The 21775-nt window shown below is 59.0% G+C and overlaps 1 protein-coding gene across 3 annotated transcripts in view; it reads left to right on the top strand.

Annotated features, from left to right (window-relative positions):
- The window catches only part of MAEA (macrophage erythroblast attacher, E3 ubiquitin ligase), a 36239-nt gene extending 20882 nt beyond the window's left edge, over positions 1-15357 (top strand). The window contains exons 2-10 of one of the 3 annotated variants that reach the window (XM_074320072.2): positions 11-193; positions 2189-2392; positions 5846-5968; positions 6648-6761; positions 9618-9694; positions 10439-10547; positions 13230-13363; positions 14212-14407; positions 14565-15357. In XM_074320072.2, the coding sequence (XP_074176173.1) occupies positions 11-193; positions 2189-2392; positions 5846-5968; positions 6648-6761; positions 9618-9694; positions 10439-10547; positions 13230-13363; positions 14212-14407; positions 14565-14660 (1236 nt within the window). In that variant the 3' untranslated portion in view covers positions 14661-15357. Of the gene's footprint in view, positions 1-10; positions 194-2188; positions 2393-5845; positions 5969-6647; positions 6762-9617; positions 9695-10438; positions 10548-13229; positions 13436-13567; positions 14037-14211; positions 14408-14564 lie in introns of those variants that run through there. The other 2 variants (XM_074320085.2, XM_088793405.1) reach the window with 2 other exon arrangements.
- The last annotated feature ends 6418 nt before the right edge of the window (positions 15358-21775 follow it).

Here is a 21775-nt window from a genome sequence, read left to right as displayed (position 1 = left end):
TCTTGTCCAGGTGCCCTATGAAACACTGAACAAGCGCTTTCGAGCTGCTCAGAAGAACATCGACCGCGAGACGAGCCACGTCACCATGGTGGTGGCCGAGCTGGAGAAGACCCTGAGCAGCTGCCCTGCTGTGGACTCGGTGGTCAGCCTGCTGGACGGCGTGGTGGAGAAGCTTAGCGTCCTCAAGAGGAAGGTCGGTGCTGTTTCTGGGCCTCCAGGTCCTGAAAAGGGGGGCGTCTTCTCTGGGAGCTGTGACACAACCGGGGCCAGACAAGTCTGAGGTAGAGAGGCTGGTGTCACAGCAAGGGCGCAGGAGCGCTCTGCCAGCCAGGCCTCCGTGCCACCTATGCTGTGCAGCCCCAGGCCGGCTTTCAGCGCCATGTTCCTTTCCCCGTGTGGCCGGGCTGTCCTAGCTCCAAAGTGTCCGAGGCCCAGATCAGGGAGGCCAGGATGAGTAACAGACTTATATATTATTTTTTAGAATTCCACCTCAAAACAGCACTTAGGGGTATAACCAGTTAGCTCAGCTGGTTAGAGCGCGGTGCTCTTCACAACAAGGTTGCCGGTTCGATCCCCACATGGGCCACTGTGAGCTGCGCCCTCCACAACTAGATTGAAACAACTACTTGGCTTGGAGCTGATGGGTTCTGGAAAAACACACTTAAAATATATAAAAAGTTTAAAAATACAAACAAACAAAAAACACAGCACTTAGGGTGTCTTGTTTCTGGGAATGGTAGATGGGACCTTTGGACTTATATGCCCACTGAGAACAACCCAAAAGTGCGATGAGAGATTTTAAAGCATCTACTGAAAGGATCAAAGAGCTCCTGATAAGAAAGGGACCCCCAGAGGTGGGGGGAGGGGCAGCGTGGGGAGGAGCTTTTGCTGCTTCCTTGGGGGGGACCCTCCTGGGGCTTGGTGATGGGACCCTGCACCAGGACCCCCGGGTGACGGTGCCCCTACGTAGACGCCTCTGACAGCACTGCAGCCTTGCAAGTGGTGGAAGTGGTCCTGGCAGGTGGTGCCTCCAGGTGCCAGGCAGAGGAAATGCATTCAGTCATGTGCATCCAATTATTGGAGCACAGTGACCAGCACAGGCGGAAGGAAGCAGGTGTGCAAGACACCATGACAGCTGCAGCAGAGACAATAGAAAGGGGTGTGCACAGACTTCAGGTACAGACGTGATCCGATACCATAGTTGATTGTGTTTCAAGTGTCAGAGATTGAAAATACCTACAGAGAGTGGAACAGGTAAAAAGTGATTCAGGGCGGCCGGTCAGCTCAGCTGGTTAGAGTGCGGTGCTGATAACACCGAGGTTGCCAGTTTGATCCCTGCTGGGCCGCTGTGAGCTGTGTCCTCCTTAAAAAAAAAAAAAAAAAGATTCAGAGTTTACAAAAGGCAAACTTCGAGAATGAGAAAGTCAAATGTTTGTTTATAACAAACATTTTAACACTTTAGCATCAGATAGAGCTAAAGTGAGAGTTTGTGAGCTGGAAGGTAGGCCTGAAGAATCATCTAGAATGCAGCCCCGAGATACAAAGGTAAAATATACAGAGTAAGACTGTAAAGGCTGAGAGCAGAGCGGAGACTGCCAACCTTGCCAGAATCCTGAAGGGGCGGGAGCAGAGACCGTCCCAGGGGAAGGACCAGTGGTTTTCAGAGCTGACGAGCTCACGAGTTCAGACCCTAAACAGGATAAGCAAAAACAAACTCATAATATGTTCTCGTGAAACGAGAGAAGACAGATCTTAAAAGCAACTGGAGGAAAAAGACCACTTGTAAAGAGCAGCAGGGGTCCCGGCACCTGACTTTTGGGCAGTGGTTGGAAGGCAAAATAGTGGGGTGTGCGGGAGCAGGCCAGGGCCCATCGGGACCTGGGCCTGTGCTGGCCAGTGCCGTGCAGTGACGGGAAGTTGAGGTTCAGGTCCTTGGAGGCGCTGGCCACACCTCAGATGGTGGGCAGAGGCTGCTGGGCCGGGTGGCACCGGTGTAGGCCATTGCTGTCTGTCTAGCTGTGTGAATTCTGTCACTGTCACGATCGATGGCTTCATTAACCCAGAAGCTATAACAGACTGAGAGCTTGAGTGCCAGGCAGCGAGGCCGCAGTGGCCAGGGCAGGGGGGATGGGCGGCTGGGGCCGGCAGCCGGCCGTGCCCTGAGCCACACGTGCTGTGTGCGTGCCAGGCGGTGGAGTCCGTGCAGGCGGAGGACGAGAGCGCCCAGCTGTGCAAGCGCCGGATCGAGCACCTGAAGGAGCACAGCAGCGACCAGCCTGCGGCCGCGGGGCTGTGGAAGCGGAAACGCATGGACCGCATGATGGCGGAGCACCTGCTGCGCTGCGGCTACTACAACACGGCGGTGCGGCTGGCACGCCAGAGCGGCATCGAGGTGGGTGCGCGTGTTCCAATGGGGTTGGCCGCCGTGTGTCCTCACGGGACCTTGTGCTCCACCCACACCTGGGGGGCGGGGCAGGCACGGCCAGCGCTGCTCTGGCCTTGGGTGCACCATGGAAGCCAGGCCATTGGGAGCCTCCACGGGAGGGCGTCGTGGCCTGGCGGAGGTGGCATTCAGTGACCTCACTGCCCATCCTGGTCTTTACGGATCTGTCCTCTAGCCCTCGGACCCCCATAGCCGGGGTCACTGGCTCTGTCCCAAGACCAGCGTCCACCATGGTGGGTCCACAGTGATCGGAGCTGCCCCAACCAGAGCGTGTCCCCGCCCCCTGGCCCCACCTGTCTCTGTACAGATTTAAGGTGATGTCTATGTCCCACGTTAAGTAAAACAACCACATTTTGAAACGTTTGGTGGCAGTGCCTCTGCAGAGAGCAGTGCCTTCGTGGTCCTCACGTCCTGGGGGGACCCGCCTCAGCTGCTCCTCTGCCATGCGCTTGGACCCTCTGAGACCACCGCCCTCCTCGGGCTCCTCCCTCGTCTCCTCAGTCAGTCCAGGCGCTGCTGGCCTTGGGTACATGTGCACCCCACCACGACCCCATCCCTTTTCTTAGCTTGAGTCCCACCCACGTGTGTGAATGGGCCTCAGCCCTGGCAGCTCTGCACCCCACAGAAGATTCCCCCATTCCCAGGAGGTGGCCTCGGGTCCCCCTTGCTGCTGGGCTCATGCCCCCATGCAGGTACCCACAGGTCCTGGTCATGCATCCCGCCTTCCACTTCCTGTCTGTCTCTGTCCTGGTCCCAGCCCCGGGCAGTGGCAGGAGTCGCTCAGCCCGTTAGTGTCTGTCCTCTGTGCTGTGTCGGGAGGCCCTACGTGGCCTTCATACTCGTGCAGCAGGGGGGCTCCTGCTTATGCCCCAGCCCTGGGCAGCGGGACCCCCAGTTCCAGTCAGGTCTCCTGCCTGTCTGTCTACGCTCCTCCGTGCACCTGTGAGGGCGTTGCTGAGTGTACCCTGAGGGCTGGGAAGCAGGGCTGCCTGCACCTCCTGGCCCCAGGGCACGTGACGGGGTTCTGTGAGGACCACACGTGCAGTGGTGGGCAGGAAGGCTGGCGGTGTCATCCAGGAAACATGGGGAGGCGAAGGAAGGGGAGGGTCCAGACAGTGGGGGCACCATGTGCAGGGTGGGGAGACCGCGGGTCCCCGATGGAGACGGCCTGGGCAGGGCTGAGCAGAGGAGGGTATGACAGGGCTCACCTGGCTGCTGTGTGAAGACCAGGGTACGAGGGCACCGGCGCCGCTGGGGTCCTGTAGGGAGTTGCTGCTGTGATCCAGCTTGGAGCTGCTGGGCTGTGGCCGGGGTCCTGGACATCCTGTGTGGCCACTGCGGGTGTCCACGTAGGACCCCCAGCTTCACAGCATGCGTAGAAGTGAAGGGCGCTTCTAAAAGCAGATGCAGCAGGAGATGTGCTCATGCCCTCAGGGCAGGTCTCCCACAGGCCAGGGCACTCACCATGGAGGAGGCTGGCGTGTGGGGGTCGTTCATCAAAAGACACAATGAAGAGGGAGCACCAGGCCATCGCAGACATGGCTGAGTGCCACGTGCAGCCATGGAGGAGAGGAAGGCCGCCGGGCGGCAGCACATCCATCTGCGTGAGAAGTCACAGTGTGGGCATCTCCGTGGGGCAGGCCGACACCTGGTTTTCAGTTTCACTTAGTGGTGGAGACCTTGGCTGCCCGCCAGCCAGCTGGGTGACTCCCACGACGAAGGGTCCGTGGCTGTCAAGCCATCAGCAGGAAAGAGAAAGATCTGGAAAGATCTGGCACTGTGCAGGGAGGGCACAAGTGGGTCGTGAGGTGTGAGCAGAAGAGGCCTCCTTGGGGGATTTAGAGCAAAATTGAAAAAGGTGAAGACAGCAGAGAAAGGCAAACTCGAGCCTCATCTGGGAGCCCCAGCACTTGCCTGTTGGTTCCAGAAAAAAGAGGGGAAACGGAGGGGCAACGGTGAGAGGACACCAGTGGCCCCTGAGGTGTTGCTCACCGTGCTCTGAGCAGGGTGCGTCCACCCCTCCCGTTGGCTCTGATGGCCGTCCTCAGGCTTGCTATCCAAACCCGTGTCGGCCCCTGCAGGCTGCGGACACCTGGCAGTGTCTGCCCGCGGCCTGCTCCTCCCCTCCCCCAGCACTCGGGACCACTGCCTGTCAGGTGGTGTGCAGAGCCTGGAGTGTTGTCACCGCCAGCGCCGACCGGCGGGCACACCCCTGTGCCCTGTGCCTAGTGCTCTTGTGCCCTTGTCGGCTGCCACTTGGTCCTGCAGGAGACCCAGGCGAGGGCCCATGTGGCCCCGGGTACAGTCGCACGCCAAGCTGTGGCTGCCATGTGATGGGCCTCTGATGCTGGTTTCCTTATTCATTCAACTTTCCCTGAATGCCTGATTTTCACTGCGGCTGCCTTAGCCCCGGAGCAGTTACCATGGATTCTCTGCTGTTGTTTTCAGGTAGAGAGAGCAGGTGCCTGACTTGACGGGAAACTTGTCTCTCGTCTGCTTTCACCAGAGTGACCCTGCACTCTTTCTCCCGCCGCAGCTTCTGCCGGAGCTTCCCCGGCCCTGGTGCCTGGACATGGGAGTCCCACGGCTACCTCCTCACGGGCTGTGCCACACAGACCCCGGGTGGACAGTGTGTCCTGCGCTTGGCAGTGCTGGCAGGCTGGGTGTGGGGCCTGAGACACACCATACTGGCCGCTGTTTGCAGGACCCCATAGGCAGGGGGTCTGTGCTCTTCTCAAGATGCAAGGGCTTTTGTGTTGGACATTCCACCCGTCCATTCCAGAGGGAAGAGCAGGTTACCCTTGAGATTCCCGTTTTCTCCAAATGGCTCCCTCCTTCCCGATGGCCAAGCATTCCTCCTCTCGCTCTGTGTGGCCAGGAGGCCCTTTCGTGCTGGCTGTACCCCACCTCCTGCTGGGGCCTGTGGGCCCAGGGCCCCACATGGAGCGCTCCAATGGCAGCAGCCGCGGGTTGAGTTGGTGGAGGTGTGTCACTGTGGTGCCTGGTCCCGCTAGGATCCCCAGGGCTTGGCATACCTGCCCCACATCTGCGCCTTCTCAAAAGCCTCAAGTTTACATAAATCCTCAGAGGAAAAAACAAAACAAAGTGAGGGGATGGGTTGCTGGGGTTTCCAGGTCTTCCCTTGAAAGGTGAAATGGGGGCAGGCCCCAAGGTTGTGCTGGGGGCTGCTGCCCTCCGCTGCGCTTGGGGGCCGGTATCTAAATGTGGCACAGGCCCGGGTGGCCGTGCCCATCCCTCTGCGCCTGCGTGTCCGGCGCTTGACTCACTCCCATGGGCCAGGGTGGGCTTCAGGGTGCTGGCAGGGGCCGAGGGGGTCTGGTGGGCTGTGGGGCGGAGGCCCGGGGCCAGCGCTCTGAGCGCGCTCCGCTCCCTTCCCCCAAGGACTTAGTGAACATCGAGATGTTCCTGACGGCCAAAGAAGTGGAGGAGTCCCTGGAGAGGCGCGAGACGGCCACCTGCCTGGCCTGGTGCCACGACAACAAATCCCGACTGCGCAAGATGAAGGTGCGCTGGGGCGGTGAGGGCGGGGCTCCGAGCCCGGGCTGGCAGGGGCGGCGCCTGGGCGCAGGCGGGGCTCCTGACTGGGTGGGGCTAGGGGCGGGGCGTGCAGGGCACGGCCTGCGGGGCGGGGCTGAGGCTGCCACCTGCGCTGGGACCAGGCGCCTTCACCCGTTGGTTCACAGTTCTTTGGTTCTGGCCTTGGGCTGGGGTGGTTGTGTTTGGTGTGGGTTTGGGGTGATTTTGGTGGTGCACCTCCTTCTGCGTTACGGTTTGGACCAGTGTTCTGAGCGTGAGTTTCTGAGGGAGGAGGTGCCGACCACATGTAAGCAGCATGGCAGCCACTGCTGGGGTGGAGCCCCCAGTCCTCCCCTCCTGCACCGTCATAGACTCGGGAAAGCCCAGTCCACCTGCAGGGTGGCCGAGGGCCAGGCTAGGAGATTATTGCGTCCAGCGTTTCTTGAGACCCACCGCAGCTTACAAAACAGACACTTAAACACAAATTACAGGGTTTAGGTGTTTTCACCTGGGGGCTTCCAGAAATGTTACATGTATATTAACCTTCCCGCCTCCGTTAGAAAACTTTGTTTTCTGTTTTCTAAACCGAGCACCTTTAACCCCTCCCTGGTTGAGTTTGTGGTGTGCACATAGTGACCAGCCAAGGGTGACACTCTCTGCCACTCAGGGCCGCCAAAGCGAGCATGACGTGAAGCCGGGACGGAAAAGTAGAGTGGCCAGTGGCTCCCCTAAAGAAAGTGAGGATCTTGGTATGGAAACCATGAAAGGAAAGCCAGAATTGGTACGTAACTCGCCCTACTCTCCTGCTGCGGCCCACAGCCATGTGGACCCCCAGCGGGAACTAGGTCGGAAGGAGAATGGGCTTCCCGTGTAGACAGGTTGTCTCTGCTGCCTCACTCCCTCCCAGACCCACGGCTGCTTGGTGAGGGCACACCCCCGCAGGCTGCTGTCACTCAGGCGAGGCCTCGCGGCCATGTGGGGACACGCGGGCGGGGCTGAAACCACCAATGGCTATTGAACTTGAAAGAACATAGTCATCAAAGTGCACTTGGAAGGCGCCTTGATGGCACAGTGACGTGCTCCTAGAACACCCGCAGACAGGTCAGATTCCCCACCTGATGGCACAGCAGCAAGATTGCCCACTGAGGCGGGCTTGGAAGGTGCCCTGATGACACAGCAACACACTCAAGATACAGATGGATAGGTCAGGTGCCCAGCTGCTGTACAGCTTTGTGTGCACATGAGCTCACGCACGTGCTCACACGTGCAGGCAGGAGGGAGAGGAAGCTGGGGGGGGGGGGCACCAGCTTCCTCTCCCTCCTGCCTGCATGTGCGAGCACGTGCGTGAGGGCGCCAGCGGGATCCCTCAGATCCATCAGGAGACTAGAAGAGAAGAGAACCTTTGAGATCCACGTTTCACGTAGCTAGAAGGCGCTTTGGAAATAGTGCGTGTTCATGTTACTAGGTTGGTGCAAAAGTAGTTGTGGTTTAAAAGGTTTAAAATGATTGCAAAAACAGCAGTTACTTTTCCACCAACCTAATAGTATCTGTCGACTTGACTGGGATCGCTGCACCTGAGGACGTGTGCACAGGGAGCTGTGATGGAGCTGCGTGCCTGTGGGTATGCCACACCTTTCACAGGTAGCACAGGCGTGGCCAGCGTCTGGGACCTGGCGGGGTCATCTGCAGCGGTGCTCACACTTGGAGTCTGAACACCCAGGTTCCAGTGTGTTTGTATCCCCCATTAGTGGACGGCCGTCAGCCCCCAGCGCCGTCCGAGGGTTCTGTGCTTTAAGCGGAATGACGTACAACGAAGCCAGTTGTCCTGCAGTCTAACTGGTGTAAACAAAAGTCAAGTCCTCATGACATCTCATCAGTGTGCTAATGAAATGACGTGGAACAAAAGACGGAACTCAGGACCTGCTATATTTGAAAGTTAGCCTTGTAGAGCAAACAGCCATCATAAATAGTAGAGCACGTCAGTGTGAAAAGCTGTAACCTGGAGAACACCCACAGGGGCTCCCCTGCTTTTAGTCAGGGCCCTGGGAGTAGGAGTGGCGGCCACGGGGCGCCCTGGAGGCCAGCGGGACCTCTCCCCACCGCTCTGGCATTTGAAGGGCCCTCATTCCTCTGTCCTGGTTTGTGCCACACCTGCCATTGGGCACACGGCACCTGCTCCACCCAGCTGCAGTCAGGCATGTGAGAGGTCGGAGGTGGGCAAGGGCAGGGGTTCCTCCTGGCTGCAAGCGCTGGGTCAGCGGTAGTGCACCTCTGCCTGGCTGGTCCCCAGGGTCTTGGCAGCATGTCAGCAGGCCCCACCCTCGTGTCCGTGGAGCGTGGCTGGAGCCTGGGGAGTCACTGCTGAGCTGTGTCATCTGTGGGCAGCTTGAAGCTCCGGCGGGAGAAGTGTGTGCGGTCTGTACACTTGGAGTTTAAATTTCAGACATTGGGACTTGGCGTGGACAGTCTCCGTTCCTCCATCCTGGGGCCTGGGTGCTGTGGAAGTCAAAATGACAAAGGGGTGAAGAACCCTAAGATTCGTCTCTGTTCTAGTCCATATAGTTCTGTTTCTGGGTGGAAATAGTGTTTTCTGAAACCTTGTGGAAGGTATTATAGTTTAAGTTACTACTTTTGTGAAGTGATCCAGCTTTTCATCTTTGGTCACAAAAGTTAGTTTGGCCTGCTTGCCCCCTACTCCCAGCCACAGGTTTTTAGCCCCAATTGGGTCGGTACCACTAAGACCTCCACGTTAGTGCTTGGGTTCCGTGCCGAGGACCCCGCTGGTGATACGCTCCCTGAGCGGCCCTCAGAATCTCATGTGCAGCTTTCCACTCACACCTACCAGACACAGCTGGACCACGGTCCCCTGCTCTCACCCTGGGCCAGTCCTCGGGCTTCGGACCAGCTCTCACCACCTGTCCACTCTGCCTGGTCCCAGCCAGCAGCCCACCTCCCCGGTCTTTGAACTGGCTCTCCCTTCTGCCTGGCATGCCTCCCCGAGAGTCTTTGTGGCCCGTGAGCCTCGCCCAGTGGTGCCTGCTCCTGCCTTCTGCATACCCTCCCACCAGGCGCGGGGGCCTCTCCGCAGGCCTGCCTCCCTCCACACCCAGCGGTCCCTGGCATGGGGGGACAGACAGATGAGCAGGTCAGGGGGGACGTGACTCTGATTCTGTGGTTCCGATGCCCGCGGAGGTGAAGCCACAGCAAGGCTGGTGACAGGAGGAGATGCCGCTGGAGCAGGAAGCTGAATGAGCACCGCCGTGCTTCCGACTGCACAGTAACAAGACTGGGGGGCAGCCCCTCACGCGGTCAGCTGCTGCACTCTGAGCTGCCAGCGGGACTCGAGCCGCTCCTCACCCTCGGGTCACACCTGTCCGGCCAGCCCAGCTGTCCCCTGCGGGTAGCTGTGGTGCCCCCGCCACACTAGCTGAGGCTTTACTAGGAGAGGCTGGGCCCCAGGCCAGCAGAGGCAGGGAGGTGTGGACGGTGGATTGCAGTCAGGGTCGGGCCCCAGACCTGCCTTCTGTGGCTCTGAGCTTCCGCAGCGGTGTGCGCAGTATTGGGCCATCTGGGGGTCTGCGGGGGGTGTGGCTTCCCGGTGACACCGTCTCAGCCTTTGTCTGGTCTTCACCCTCAGAGCTGCCTGGAGTTCAGCCTCAGGATTCAGGAGTTCATTGAGCTCATCCGGCAGAACAAGAGATTGGACGCCGTGAGGTAGGGCGTCGAGATGGGTCTGCGGTTCCCAGCGGAGGGTGGCGGCTGGGTCCCAAGGTCTGGGTTCTGGAGAAGGAAACACGGGGCTGTTGGCGGGGCTTCCCTGCCTGGCAGGCCCTACCCAGGTATGGCCAACCTGCTTCTATCTCTGGTACCAGCAGGAGGCGTGGGCTGTTTTCACTCGGGGAAGTGCCGTTAGTTCCATAGTTCAGGAGCGATTTGATGGGCTGGTCCTCAGTCAGGTGTCCTTAGCCTGGGGGTTTCCGTCGTGGTCATCAGACAGAGCGGTGATGGCAGTGTCCAGGGCTTGCTGGGCCTGTCCTTGGGGCTGCAGTGACCTCAGCCTGGTGGTCCGAGCAGAAGGGCAGGGACGCTGGCTGTCACTCCTAAGCCTCGTGATGGCCCCACAGAGCTGCCAGCTGGGCCAGCGGTGGTCTCCCGCCGGTCCAGCCTCAGGCAGAGGCAGCTCCGTGAGCGTGGGCATCTGGCTGCCGTGGGCCTGAGGTTCCTGCTGGCTGACCCTGTGCCTGAGCCGGGGCGAGCGCTGTTACCGCCGGCGCTCGTCCTTTCTGACCCGCATCTGGCCACCCAGGATGGTGCTGGCCACGGTGGGCAGCTCTGAGTGCAGAGGGGCGGCTGAGACGGCTGAGCCCCTGGCAGAGCCTGGCCCAGGCCCGAGTGTAGACTGAGCTCAGATTCCGAGAGATGGAGACACAGACTTAGATGAACCAAAATGTTTTCTAGACACGCACGGAAACACTTCAGTCAGGCCGAAGGCAGCCAGCTGGACGAGGTCCGCCAGGTCATGGGTATGCTGGCCTTCCCGCCAGACACGCACATCTCCCCCTACAAGGTAACCACGCCTGTGGGCCCTGGGGCTGTGAGGGTACGGTCTGCAGTCACGGCCACACGCAGAGCATGACCAGCGTGCCAGGCAGGCCTGCCCGTGTGTGCCGGTGTTGCTGGTGAGAAATCAGGATCACAAGAGTCCTTGGTGTTGGGGCCTGGAAAGCACTGCGCCTCTGTCTACGTCTCATGAGACCCCGGGGCCACAGCCAGGCAGGTGTAGCCTCTGCGTTTCTCCTGCTTTTCCTAGCCGTGGCTCCTTCTGTCGTGGCCTTTCCCTGCCCCGTGCCAGGGCCACTTGGCACATCTGTGCTCAGTGCCTCCCGCAGTCGTGCGGCTTCGAGAACCAGCCCCCACGCTTTGTGGGGCCAGGCGATGGCCCCTTGTGAAGGGCAGGGCAGCCCGTGGGGTTCTTCCTGTGTCTCGAAAAACATCCCGTCCAACATCCATGTCCGATGGCCTCCTTCACTCTTGTCAGGTCTCACGGCGGCTCTCCCGCCAGGGTGGCTGATTAATTAAGGCCCGGTCCCCTCGTCGGGTCGCTGGGCCACACCCTGTACGTCTCTCCCTTTCACACCCCGGCAGTCTGAGGAATTCAGGTGCCAGAGTCCCGCTGACCTCCTTTGGGTGGACAACCCGGCTTGTAGCCATTTCTTGCGTCTCGCGCTCGAGAAGCCAGCGGTGCCCCTGCTTAGACAGCTCCAGCCAAGTTCTGTGAGTGCACGAGGCCAGGCTCCACCAGTGGCAGGGGTTGCCGTCCCTCCAGTTTCAGTGACAGGTCGTCCTCCACTCAGAGCCACCCACTAGCCCTTCCCGCACACACTCCCACGTGTCTTGAAGACAGGCCTGAGTCTGCTGCAGTCACCCGGAAGGTCCGTCCACGGCAGTGCAGGCTCTTCTCGGCACACCCCCCAGCCCTTCCAGCCTCTGCCCCGCCACCCAGCCCCACAGTCACTTCCACGTTGGGAGGTTTCGTCACACAGCACCCACTTCTGTACTCGCGTCTGTCTCCATCGTTCCAGCTCATGTAACAAACGCCACAGACTGGGCTTGTGAAAGCACATGTCCATTTCTCACAGTCCTGGAGGCAGGAAGTGCGAGGTCAGGGGAAGGCCTCCTCTGGGCTGCAGACTCGTCCTGTGTCCTCACGTGGCGGAGCTCCCAGGAGCTCTGCGGCCTTTCTGTTACAGGCCCTGAGCCCATCCGGGGGGCTCCTGCCTCATGAGCAGAGCGCCTCCCAGAGGCCCCCCTCCCATTGCCGTCACGTGGAGTCTGTGGGGACAGACCTTCCTGCTCCCCGGGCAGCGAGGTGCAGTCCTTCCTTGTGGGCGGCCCAGCCTTGTCTCTGGGCCTGGAGCTGCTGTCTGTCCAGGTTCCCTGCACACCCCCCCCCCCAGCTGTGAGCACACCCCCCGGGGCGGCCCGCCTCCAGAGTTGGGCTGCAGGCCTCCTGGAGGGCGCTGGCAGCTTCTCGCCTGGTGGGTCCACACCGTTCTGCACTGACGGGGGCTGTGTAGTGACTGAGTCACAGGTCACAGAGCCCCAGGAGGGGAGTCAAGACTCAGGTTTTGACTGGTGGCATCTTAAGTTTCTCATCCCATCCCTGCTCTGGAGAAGACTTGTCGGAAACAGATGAAAGGCTGCTTGGCTCAGGAGGGTGTGGCGCCCGTACCCTCCCTGGGAGGCCTGGCTGTGGCACTTCCGGGGTGAGTGCTGCGTCGGAGGCAGGAGGGCCGAGTCTCAGCCTGCGTGGGGCCCAGCAAACCGCTGTGCTCACCCGATGACAAGCACAGCCCACGGAAATGGCATGTTAACTGTGAATGATGGCGGGAGAAATTCGGCAACCCAAAAGAAAAAGACCAAGGTACAGGCGGGAGAACCTAGGCTCTGAGGAAACAGGCAGTTTGAGGTACGGAGAACAGAATGAGCACTGCCACAGCGCCGTGTCCCGGAAACAAGGCCTGGAGGCTTGGAGGACAGCGCAGGACTGGAGCACTGGAAGTGGGACGGAGCTGCCACACGAGAGAGCAGGGCCCCCACCCCAAGATGGGGGGTCCCAGGCGGGTCTAAGTGGGTCACGTAAGAAACAGGTGAAGCAGTGTCCAGAACCAGGCGGCCCCACCAGAGGCCTGAAGCAGAGGGTCTGGGGCTGTCACTTCCCAGAGCCCTGGGCCATGGCGCAACCGCCCACGGACCAACTGGGTGAAAAGACTAAAACACAGATTTTTAACTGAGAGTGCCGTGTACCCTAAACTCGAGGGCCCTGAGGGGCTCACACAGCATGGCGAGCAGCACCCCCTCCCAGAACGGGACTCCTGAACCCCTTGGCTTCTGTCTGTGCTTCCCAAACACACACACATCTTTGAGTGTAATCCTGGTGATTTTAGGGACAGACATTAAGCAGATTTAGTCTTCTTTCTCTTCTGGAATAAGGGTTTTTCATGTAAACTTCAGTGCCCTCAGCACGAGGTTCCAGAATATGTGTGCTGGGCTGCCCTTCCTGCCCACTGGGTCCTGTCCATGTCACAAGGCCACAGGGGCATCCAGTGGCTGGGGGTCACCGGTGTGCCACCTCTGGCTGGGAGGGGCAGTGCTCTGTTCTCTGCCTTTGACCCGCATGGAGCCAGTGTCGTGTTTGTTTGTTGCTGTGGCGCCGGCGGCATTTTGAAGCCCCGCCCTTATCTTCCAGGACCTGCTGGACCCGGCCCGGTGGCGCATGCTGACCCAGCAGTTCCGGTACGACAACTACAGGCTGCACCAGCTGGGGAACAACTCTGTGTTCACCCTCACCCTGCAAGCCGGCCTCTCTGCGATAAAGACACCGTATCCTTCCAGCCCCCGTTGGGCGCGTGCTGTGACCCTGCGACAAGCAAGCGGGCGCTGCACGCACCCGAGGTCAGACCGTGCTCTTCACTGTGTGCGGCGCCCTTGCTGACGCAGCCTGGCGCTGCTGGTAGACCAGCCGGCTAGACCGTGCACACGCTCACCATGTCACCGTAACAGGAACGTTTGTGTGTCTTCCAGCAGCTGGGACTCGAGCCATTCAGAATACTGTTCCCATGTGGTTCCCAAGAACCCTCTGGAATGTTGGTTGGTCCGAGCCCTTGCTGTTCCAGCCAGGTGTCTTCTCAAATGAGCTCACAGGTGGTCACGTCTCTGGCAGGGCGACAGCCTCCCCTGTGGCCGGAGCTGACAGCCTGACCCCAGCATCTGCGGGTAACTCTCAAATGCAGTGTGGTCTCCCCCAGGATGCCCGGGCTGTTTGCCTCTTAGTCACCATCTAACGCTGGGCACAGGGCAGGCCTTGCCTGTGACGGGACTAGTGACTGTCCCAGGGCCACTGCTGGAACCTGGCCGGGCCCAACCGAGAACCAGGGCAGCCTGCGTGACCGCTCGAGAGGAGAGCTTGTTCTGTCGCTTTTAGCCTTCTCTGATGTCCTCGAGAACTGCCCGGGTCACAGGGCTCCCAGCTGTCCCACCTTGAGGACCGTGCACGGTGTGGGTGGGAGGGGCCTGGGCTGGGGGCCTCTGGCCTCTTGTTTTGCTCAGGCTTCAGGCTGTTTTCCTGCCGGCGGCTTTCTGCCTGGTGCCCATGTGGCAGTGAGTGGTTTCTATGCCCCTTGCTCACCCTGGCCCGCCACTCCGTGACCCTTCCTTGACCCAAGGTACAGACAGTGCTACAAGGATGACGGCAGCTCCAGGAGCCCTGACTGCCCCGTGTGCAGCCGCTCCCTGAACAAGCTGGCACAGCCGCTGCCCATGGCGCACTGTGCCAACTCCCGCCTGGTCTGCAAGATCTCGGGCGATGTGATGAACGAGAATAACCCGCCCATGATGCTGCCCAATGGCTATGTCTACGGCTACAACGTGAGCGGGGTGGGGGGCGGGGCGGGGCGGGCGGCGCTGCCAGGAGCGCCGGTCTGCACAGTGCGGTGACTTGTCCCGGGATCCCATGCATGGTGTGGCAGAGAGCTGCCTTATGTCACGTCTGCTTGTCCTAACGCGCTCTGGTCTTGCCTTCCAGTCTCTGCTGTCGATCCGCCAAGACGATAAGGTGGTTTGCCCGAGAACCAAAGAGGTCTTCCACTTCTCACAGGCCGAGAAAGTGTACATCATGTAGGGCCCTCGCCCGCCGGCTCCGGTGCCTCTTGTCTCCTGCGACCAAAGATCCGTGAGCACCGATACACTCTCAGGACGGGAGGGGACGAGACTGAACAGTCTGTGCTTGCAACAGCCTTCTGCTGGGTGGATTTGTAACCTGTCGACTGCTTCATGCTTCTGGAAAGGACTTTTACCTTTGAAAGAGACTTGAGACTGACGTGACACCGAGGGGAGCTCTGGGACACCAGGAACAGGAGTGAGTGGCTTTTGTGTTCTCACAGTTCCCTCCTTTTGCTGGAATACGCTGGTCCTGCCGCCGTGGCCTGGAGAGGGCTGGCCGCGCTGGACCGCCAGCAGTGACTGGCGGTGCACAAGGGACGCTGGGCTGCAGAGCTGCTGCCAAAACGCCCAGCCCCACGGCCCGCAGGCATCGCGACTGTCCCGTCGTTTGTGCCGCCTTATCCTGCTTGAGAATGTACTCCCGTGGAGATCCACTGGACTGAGTTTCTGCAGAGGCCTTGCCGGATGGTTCCATAACTTTAGGTCTAAATGCTATTCATTACAGTTGAAATAACCACCGATGACTTTTTGAATCAAGTGAACCATTGTAGTTGACACAACCATATCGTAGAGGTTTGTATTCAGTGCATGTTGACGTGGATTAGCTAATAAACTGTAAATGTCAAACATGTTAATAAAAGGGTTTTCTATTTCTCGTTTCTGTGTGAGGCTGAAGCTGCTGCATTTTTGACGCTCGTGGCTGTGTCTGCTCGTCCCTGGCCTTGTCATCAGCGAGGCCGTGGGGCCTCGTGGCCCTGAGGCCTCGTGGCCCTGAGCTGCGCCCCCAGGACCTGTCCAGCCTCACAGCGCCTGGTCACTGGGGCCCACGGAGATCCCGTGGGCAGAGCGGGTGCCCAGCCAGGGGCGAGGCGCCACATCCACATGCTCCCATCCCCCTCCTGGGCCACCAGCGGGGCCCTTCCCATGCTCAGAGGGCTGCATTTGGGGTGGGGCGGCGGCCTGGCCCCCTCCCCGCCGCTAGGAAGGCCTCATTTGAGCCATCGTCCCGAGAAGATGCTTGGCAGGGATGGGGTGCCAAGACACGCGCCTTCCGGCCTGCCCCAGGGGGTGGCTGCAAGGCAGCTCAAACTAGGACTCCGTGGTGACATGGGGCTCCTCTGCCTGTCTGGCAGGTCCTTGGTGAAGGGGCCCAACCACTGCCTCAGCCCTAGGAGCCGTCCTTTTTCCGTGTGGCAAAGTCCTCAGCCTGTGCAGCTTCTGTCACTTGCCAAAGGGGCTGAGACCCTCCGCCTGGTTAGCACCCACCTGTCTTGCGCCCCAGTGCCCGGACGCTGACCACTCTGTGCTGGCAATTTCTGTCCCTGCTCCTCCATCCAACGGGTCCTGCTGAAGCCGCAGGTGGTCTCCATGCCTCACTTGGGAGCACCTTCTGGTTCCTTTGCTCCAGCTTCCGGCCCCGCCCTCGCCCTCGCCCTCGGCCCCGCCCCGCCCTGCACGCTGGAGGTTGCGCGCTGCCTGATGGTCCAGCGTTCCTCTGCTCCCCAACCCACCTGGGATCCACGTCCCAAAGAGACCATGCCCTCTGGGCTATCGCCGTGCTCTGCCGGTGCCGTCTGGGTGACACTGAAAACGGACTCGCGCAACGCGGCAACCTAGTCGTGTGAACGCCTTGCCAGACATGACCTGGGGCTGCCGTGAGCTCGCTCAGCACTGGGCTAACCTGGCTGCTCACTGATGGCCCCCACTCACACCGGCCCCTTCTTTTCTTCCTTTCCTGTCAAAGCCACTCCAGCGAGGGCACTCTCTGTGTCACAGGCGGACAGCCACCATAGGCCTCCTTAGTCCCAAGGCTGCCCACAGGGCCTTTCCCACAGTGATGGGTCATTGCCAGTCCTGAGCTGCGGGACATGGAATGGCAGGGTGGCTCCATCGTACCCGTCCCCTACAGTGTTCCACCCGGTGACACAGCACGCGTGTACCCCGTCCCCACACGGTGGCTGTGACTTACTTGTGGCTGCTAGGCGCATCCATCTGTGGGAAGGTGCTGAGGCGAGCAGTCACTGGGTAACATGTTAAACTTGAGTGGACACGGCGGTTGGCCAGGGTGGCGGTGCCTGTGACCCGTCCTCAGGCTGGGCCCTGGAGTCTGTGTGTGGATGCTGTGCGGGGTGGCAGCTCGCTGCGGGTTTTCATAATTGAGGTGAAGAAAGATTGCACATGCGTAAGTACACAGATCTAAAGTAGACATCTGGGTGGTTCTAATCGGTGTGGACACACGTGGAAGCCCAAGCCCGGGGGTACAGCATTCCCAGACCAGGGAGTTACTGTGCGTCTCCCAGACCGGCCTCAGCCCCACACACAGTAGGCCATCACTCTCTCTCTCAGCAGCAGGGGTGAGCTCTGGCCCCTGGGCGTCCATCGCAGACTGTGCCCACTGGTGCCACCAGCTCAGCCAGCAAGTCCTGAGGCCCCCGGTGGCGCATGTGCCTGGGTCCCCTTGCACACTGCTGAGCAGCGACCGGTCCCCAGTGCAGCACACGTTGTTTGTCGGTCTGTTCCCGATGGGCACCAGTGTGCTGCCGGGTTCTAGCGGCTAGACGGTGGTGTGCACGTCTTTGTGGACAGCGTTTCCTCTTTCTCGGGTAGTACCGGAAGTGGAATTATGGGTCATACTGCTGCTGTGTGTTTAACCTCACTAGGGCCATCTTGTCCCGAGTGACACTGGCTCACACCCACATCAGCAGGGCCGAGGGTTCCAGCTGCTCCATGCCTTCCTCCTGTCCCCTAGCAATCCAGGTGGGTGCGTGGGCCCCACAGTGGGGCAGCCTTTTTGTCCCTGGCCATTCGAGTGCCTGCCACGTGCTCACTGTCTCATCATATATCTGCCTACTTTTTAAGGGATTATATGCTTTTTCTTGATTTGTAGGAATTCTTTAAATATTCTGGATACAGATCGTTAGTCAGATGTTTTTACACTTTATTGACAGTTCATTTGATCTGCAGATGCTTTCATTTTCTTAAAACTTTATCAAGTTTTTCTTTTATGGTTAATACCTTTTTTGTTTTAGAAATACTTGCCCATCCCAGGGTCACAATGACATCGCCTTGTATCTTCTAGAAGATTTAGTTTTAGCTTTTACTTTTAGGTCTGTAACACATTGTAGGTTACCTTCAGTGTGTGTGAGAGAGAGAAGTCAACGTCATCTGTTGAAAAGATTTTTCTCCCCATTGAATAATATGGCTTCTTTGTAAAAAAAAAAAAAATCCCCTGACTGTACTACTGGGTCTATTTCTGGATGCTCTGTTCTGTGTAACCTCGTAGGGCTGTCCCCACATCAACACCCCGGCTCTCGGCCATTGTAGCTTTACTATATATATATATATATATATATATATATATATATATATATATGTATGTAATATATGAAACATTTACATATATATAAAACATTGAATCTATACATCAGTGTGGGGATGCCTTCGTCTGTTCAGGCGGCCATAACAATGCCATAGACTGGGGTCCTTGATAACAGAAAACTATTTTCTCAGTTCCAGAGGCCAGAAGTCCAAGATCAAAGTGCCAACAGGGCTAGTTCCTGCTGAGGCCCCTCTTCCCGGGAGGGAGAAAGAGAACACTAGCTCTTCCTCTTCTTAGAAGGACACCAATCCTATGGGATCAGGGCCCCACCCTTACAACCTCATTTAAGCTTAGCTACCTCCAAATGCAATCACATGGGGGGGTCAGGGTTTCAACATAAGTTTGGGGACGGGGGCACAACTGAGTCCCTAACAGGGACTTTAAAATCTCGACAGCATGAGTCCTCCCGTCTGTGAGCATGAGCGTGTCTCCATGCCTAGACCCCCTTCACTGCTATCATCTACACTTTGTATTTTTCAGGGTAGTTTGTTTGCACATATTTTGTTAATTTAACCTTAAGTATGTCATGATTTTTAATGCTATTGTAAATGTAATTTTAAAATTCAACTTTCCAATTGTCCCATATGGTAACATATAGACATATCATTGATTTTGTGTATTGATCTTGTATCCAGTGACCTTACTGAACTCGCTGATTAGTTCTAGTTCTTGGTAAATTTTAAAGCACTTTCTATGGACAGACTGCAGATAGAGTCTTGCTTCTCCTACTCTCTCTGCCATCCATCTCCTTCTCTTCCCTTGTAACAGCAGGAGCCTCCAGCGCTGCTCAGTAGACAGGTGAGGGCCATCCTGGTCAGAACGATCTCAGGTGGACCACCACCCTTCACTGTGAAGGATGAATCGCTGCAGGTTTTCGTAGCTTGTTGGTCATCAGGTTGAGGAAGTTCACTTCTTTCCTGAGTTATTATCCTGAATGGATGCTGCACTTTGTCAAATGTGCTTTCTGTTCTTCAGCTAATGAAACTCCCCTATGTTTTTACTGCTTTATTCTGTTGATTTGCAGAATTGCGCCGATTGATTTGAATTGTAAACAAAGCTCTCACCCTGAGACGAGCCCACTGGCACAGCTGTGTCACAGGTCGCATGGCACTGGGTGTGCTCGACTTTGCTAGCGGAGTTCTCCTTGCTGCACTCTATTATTTTTAATGTCTGCAGGACACATAGTGATGTCCCTGTCACCCTGACACTGGGCATCTGCTTCTTCTTGTGTTATTGATCAGTCCAGTGAGAGGCTTATCAATTTTATCGATCCTTTCAAAGACCACCTTTGGGGTCAGGAAGGCCCTGTGGGGTGTGGAAGGCTCTGTTTTCTCTGGGATGGGAGCCCATGAAGCGGTGAAAGGGTAAAGTAATCTGACTTTAGGCTCCAAGGACCCTTGGCGCCTGCAGGTGAATGAACTCCAGGGGCACAGGGCAGAGCTGGGGACTTGCTGAGGGGATGGCGGCAGTGGGGTGCTGGGACGTGCTCATATTCTGAGCACTTTCTGAAAGCGGGGCTGTCTGCATGGAACGGAGGTTGGGTGAGAGGAAGCTGGGTCCGGGGGACTCCAAGATTATTGGCCCGACTGGAAGGAGGGATATCTGCTCATCAGCTGAGATGCTGGCAGTGGGCAGTTCGTTCAGGCGGTGTGATACAGGAGACAGAGAGCCGCGCATGCGTCCGGGAGCCCAGCAGCTGCAGGTGTGGAGACAGCGCGGCCCGAGCGAATGAACGGGTTTGCTGCAAGAGCGAGCCAAATGCAACAGGCTGGGGAGGGAACTCGGACAAAGAGAAGGGCTCCGTGAGGATGGAACAGCATCAGCGTCTGCGTTGCAGGAGAGGTCGCCTGGAGCTGGGCGCACAGCGCTGGTGCAGGCAGCACTAACCCACCTTCCTCTTTTTTATAACAGCTTTATTGAGACGCAATTCACCATAAAAGCCGCCCTTGTACGAGGACGTCTCGGTGTCTCCGTACAGGGAGGTTATGCTACCACTTACCTGTAACTCCAGGTCTCGTCGTCACTCCCCCCCCCCCCCCCCCAAGAACCCCAGGCCATCAGCAGCCACTCCCACCACACCCTCTGCCCAGGAACCGCGCGTGCGCTTTCCGCGTCTATGGATTTGCCTTTCCTGGACATTTCATAGAAGGGAAACCACCATTATCTGGCCTTTTTCTCGGGCTACTTTCACTTCCTGTAACGTTCTCAAGGTTGCCACGTGCGGCGTGTGTCAGTGCTTGGCTCCTGGAGGCTGAAGGACACATTTTGTTCATCCACCACCTGTTGATGGATATTTGGGCTGCTCCCACTTGGGCTACTACGAACAGTGCTGCAGTGGACGTGGGTGTCCACACTTTCGTGTGGGCCCACGTCCGCAGCGCTTTCATCCCATTCCGCCGCCACCCCAGGTCCTAACCACACGCAGTTTGCCCCCCAGCAGGCCTTCCTCAGGAACAGCAGCACAGAGTCTGAAAGGGGTCTTGCTGAGGCGGGTGACAGTGCAGCCTGGGGGCACTACACTGGCCGGGTGGCACGTGGCACACCCAGGGGCTGTGGGGCCCAGTACATAGTGCGAGGGGAGGTAGGGTGGGGGTTCTAAGTGGGGGTGAGGCCACCCACCTCTGAGATGACCGCTTGGGGATTGGGGGGACCTGAGAGGTGAGCGGTGAGCATCTCCCTAGAGCCTGGCTGTGAGTGCTGTGACAGCGACCCCCAGGTCCCCTCTGGGCTGCTGGCCAGGAGCCCTAGTGAGCAGGTCATGGCCAGGCTGAGGTGCCTGGGTGCACATGTCTGGCTGGACCACAGGTCCGGACCTCGGGCTATCATCTGGGCACCCTAGTTCCCAGGCTGCAGGAGGAGGAGCGCAAACTCCCCAAGTTTACACCCCTCGGCCTCCCAGGACTGGGCGCGTGTGGGGTGCGGCGGGGACGCGCCCTGAGAGGCTGGCGGCTCAGCCGGCGGGACCTGGGCAGGGCGTCCTGGGGAAAGATGACGCTCAGGACGGGCGCAGGCCACTGGACTAGGCCGGCTTTTTGACCTGAGGAAGTTGGGCCCGGCAGAGACACCTGCAGCGTGGGTTCAATCAAACCCTGAAGGAAGCGGTGGGGGCGCCTGCGGGGCGTCCGTGCGGGATTCGGGAGGGTGGGGGCTGGCGGCGCCCGCGGAAACCTGCGTGAGAAAGGCCTCGGGACAGACTGCAGCGCCTCCTCCCCAGGCCGCCTCCCGAGCCGCCCCTTTCACTCCGCTGACGCGCATCCTAGGCCCACGCCTACGCCTCAGGTCCCAAGGGAGGAGCCCCCCCAACCCACCCGGGAGGTCCCCACCCTCTCCTGGTTCCTCGGAGAATCGGTGGGCCGCGCGTATGGGCGGAGGCACTGGCGCCCACCTGGCCTGTCCCGGCTGGCCCGTCGCAGGGGCAAGGCCTGGGGACCGCGAGCCTCCTGGCGGGCGCAGCACGGACACCAAGTTTGGAACCCTCGGACCGGCCCCTTTAAGGACTTGCTGCGCCCTCCCGCCTCTTTTTTCGTGCGCTTATCCTAACCCGGAGGTTCCACCTAGCCCCGCCCCCGCCGGGACTGCGTCTGCAACACCACGCAGATCTTGGCCCCGCCCCCGTCTCCAGGGTCGGGGCGAGAGGAGGCGGGGCCTCCGCCGGAATCAGCGGGGCTGAGGTGAAAGTGACCGCGTCGCGCGGG

Source organism: Rhinolophus sinicus, chromosome 1 (genome assembly GCF_057876585.1).
Source record: "Rhinolophus sinicus isolate RSI-liver-muscle chromosome 1, RSI-T2T, whole genome shotgun sequence".
Classification (NCBI taxonomy): domain Eukaryota; kingdom Metazoa; phylum Chordata; class Mammalia; order Chiroptera; family Rhinolophidae; genus Rhinolophus; species Rhinolophus sinicus.
Note: the sequence above shows the minus strand (reverse complement) of the source record. Positions and strands in the feature narration are given on the sequence as shown.